The 2,957-nt window shown below is 43.1% G+C and overlaps 2 protein-coding genes across 10 annotated transcripts in view; one reads left to right on the forward strand and one right to left on the reverse strand.

The window, feature by feature from the left end:
* The window catches only part of LOC106874300 (uncharacterized), a 373,269-nt gene that overhangs the window by 17,523 nt on the left and 352,789 nt on the right, over positions 1 to 2,957 (forward strand). The gene's annotated exons all lie outside the window — the stretch shown is intronic.
* Positions 696 to 1,541, reverse strand: LOC128249674 (uncharacterized). Its single transcript, XM_052973898.1, has one exon. The coding sequence runs from the start codon at positions 1,539 to 1,541 to the stop codon at positions 696 to 698; it is 846 nt and encodes a 281-aa protein (XP_052829858.1).

Genomic DNA, 2,957 nt, shown 5'->3' on the forward strand with positions numbered 1-2,957 from the left:
AACCATGTAGATTTGCTGAAAAATCCTGCAAATTCCTAATTGAATAACGATCTGGGACTGTTACAACATTGAGTCGCCGATAGTCCCCCACCGTACGAAAATCAGAATCACCTTTTCGCGCCAAATGAAGGGGAGATCCCCATGGGCTGGCGGAGGGATGTATCAGGCCGAGTTGAAGCATGTGTTCAAACTCGGACTTAGCCCTCTTAAGGATGTCTGGTGCCAGACGTCGTGGGCGCGAAAAAACAGGCGGCCCAGTTGTTTTGATATAATGGAGGGTGGAATGAGTGGGCTTTGCCGGCTTAAAAGTTATATCCATCAGCTCAGGAAAGGAAGCTAGAAGCGAATGAAAAACATCCCCAGCAGTAGCAATAAAAAATGCTGGGCTTAGAGTTGAGTTAGTAGAGCCCTTTGCTGGCGTAAAGAGGGATCTCGAATTGTCGACAAGCCTCCGAAGCCGAACACCTACCAACAAGTTAAAATGATTTAAAAAGTCTGCACCCAAAATAGGATGCGGAATGTCAGCTATGACAAAAACCCATTGAAAATCTCTACGAAGACGAATGTCTAGGTGTATACAAAGCTGACCAAATGTAATTATTGGGGAGGAATCAATTGCATGGAACACTATAAGCGAACGCTTTGGTTTGTCAGTAGTAAAACGAAGAGGCCAAATACTACAGCACGACCCGATGTCAATCATGAAGGACTTCTTTGACACTTGGTCCTGGACAAAAATTGCATGATGAAAGGTAGGTGCTGAGGTAGAAACAGATGTGCTCAATTTCTTCTTTGGAAGTTTTCCGAAACTTTAAAGGAGCATGGCTGGATGTACTTGCGTACTTTCCAGCGAATTTCGTACGATACCAGCACATACCAGATTGTGTCCTAGAAGTTGAATGACTATGAGATCTGCTACGCGAGTGTGAAAAAGACTGCTTAGAACGGCACAAATCATTCACCCGACGCGTAAGTTCTTCCAGTTTGTCAGCAAAAACATCATAGGAGGGAGAGGATTTATGTGAGGCAATTGATGAAGCCTCAGAAGAGAGACAGGCGCCGTGTGCAGGCTGGGTGGAAAATTCAAGAATCTTGTCCGCCATGGTGGCGACTTGATCAACCGTGTTGGTGTGAAGTGCTGTCGCCAAAATTGTACGCACGTGAGACGGTAAACGAGAGAAAAAAATCTTACGAAGGAGTGGGGCGTCAGTCGACTCACCGCTCAACTCCCTAAGGTGGCGTAAAAACTCTGAATGTGTCCTGTCCCCTAATTCTTCATCAGCCATCAGCTCATTAAATCTGCTTTCGGCAGACTTAATGTTGCGTCGCAAAATTTCTGCCTTTACAGACGCATAAGTGGCGTCTGGGTTCGGGGATGTAACTAGATCTCTGGCAGATGTTGCAAGCTGTGTTGGCAAACTACAATAGAGCAATTGCAGTTGTTTCGAAGGAGAAATTCCATATGCATCAAAGTGAGCTTCTAGTTGAGTGAACCATAAGGTCGCATCACCAGTGAATGGAGGTAACATGTGGGACGACATGCTCGTACTAAGATGATTCCGTCAGAGAAAAGGAAAGAAAAGGAACAATGAATAAAATTCTCTCGATATGAGGACACCAAAAAAAAAAACAAGACCGATGATAAGAAACAAAAATTTTCTTCTTGTTCTTGTGTTGTGTGTGGAAACAACAGTGTGCATAAGAGAGAGAAAAAAAAATTTCGTAAAACAAAAAAAAAAAATGGTGTTTGCTTTTGTTTTTTTTTTTTCTGTTTGTGTGTGTGTTGCTTGTGCTGCGAGCAGGAAAAAATTTTCACCAGCCTTCTCGGATTTTTTTCTGCAAGTGAGATGTAACCAGGACAGGACAGAGAAATTAAATGTGTGTGTGTCTGTTGTATTTTACTGTTGTCCTGTTAGTAACACAAGATATGATACTTTTGAAGTATTGTAGTCCAATTGACACCATGTAGATTTGCAGTGGTTGTTTATTACTGTTTCTTTCTTCTTCTCTTCACGAACTGACGCGAGTGACACAAAATGGAGATTTTTTTGAAAAGGCAGGTGTTGTCATCGTGACAAATTTTTTTATCGTCGTCTCTTCCCGGTTGACGAGTTGTGAGAGAGAAAGTGTGACAAATGGCTGGATTCTGTCTACTGGTTCCAGTTGCAAACGAGAAAATTCCGTATTCTGTACTTGGGGTCACCAGTGTAAAAGGTTGATAGTAACAATAGAGACATTAGTCTCTCTCTATCGCCTTTTAACAAAATTATTTATTAGGAAACAGTAGAACGATAATAAAAATAAGTTTATTTTGGTGATGCTTGGCTTTACAAATCCTGTGTCATACAGCCTGGTAGCCCCTGGTTAACTTGTAATTGGCATCTGGATATTAAGAGCTTCGTTGAGGCATACTAAAGGAGCAAGTAGTTGTCACGTTGAAAGCATGGCGCTAAAGAGGCCTAGAAAATGCGCGAAGCACTTTAAGTACTGGTTTACTACGCATGCGCACTCGAGGGGCTTCCGGGAAGGCAAATCCCTTGCGCATGCGTAGATTGTACTTCCTTAATGGCGGCCATAATTTCGCGCCACTACAAGTTTTTGTATGTGGCAGATGTTCAGGAGCAATAAACATTGAATATGTGCAGAAAACAACTGCCACATTCCAGGGAGAAAAACTAGATGTAGTTGATAGCTTCCACTATCTAGATGACCAAGTTAGTAGTGGGGGAGGGTGCGCTGAAAGTGTAGCTGCTAGAATAAGAATAGCCTGGGCAAAGTTCAGAGAACTCTTACCTCTGCTGGTGACAAAGGGCCTCTCACTCAGAGTAAAAGGCAGACTGTATGACGCATGTGTACGAACACCCATGCTACATGGTAGTGAAACATGGGCTGTGACTGCTGAGGACATGCGTAAGCTCTCAAGGAACGAAGCCAGTATGCTCCGATGGATGTGTAAT

This window comes from Octopus bimaculoides, chromosome 17 (assembly GCF_001194135.2).
Source record: "Octopus bimaculoides isolate UCB-OBI-ISO-001 chromosome 17, ASM119413v2, whole genome shotgun sequence".
In the NCBI taxonomy this organism is placed as follows: domain Eukaryota; kingdom Metazoa; phylum Mollusca; class Cephalopoda; order Octopoda; family Octopodidae; genus Octopus; species Octopus bimaculoides.

What these genes read in the sequence shown, in the direction of transcription:
- LOC128249674 (XM_052973898.1), bottom strand. Translation starts at nt 1,541, where the DNA reads ATGTCGTCCCACATGTTACCTCCATTCACTGGTGATGCGACCTTATGG.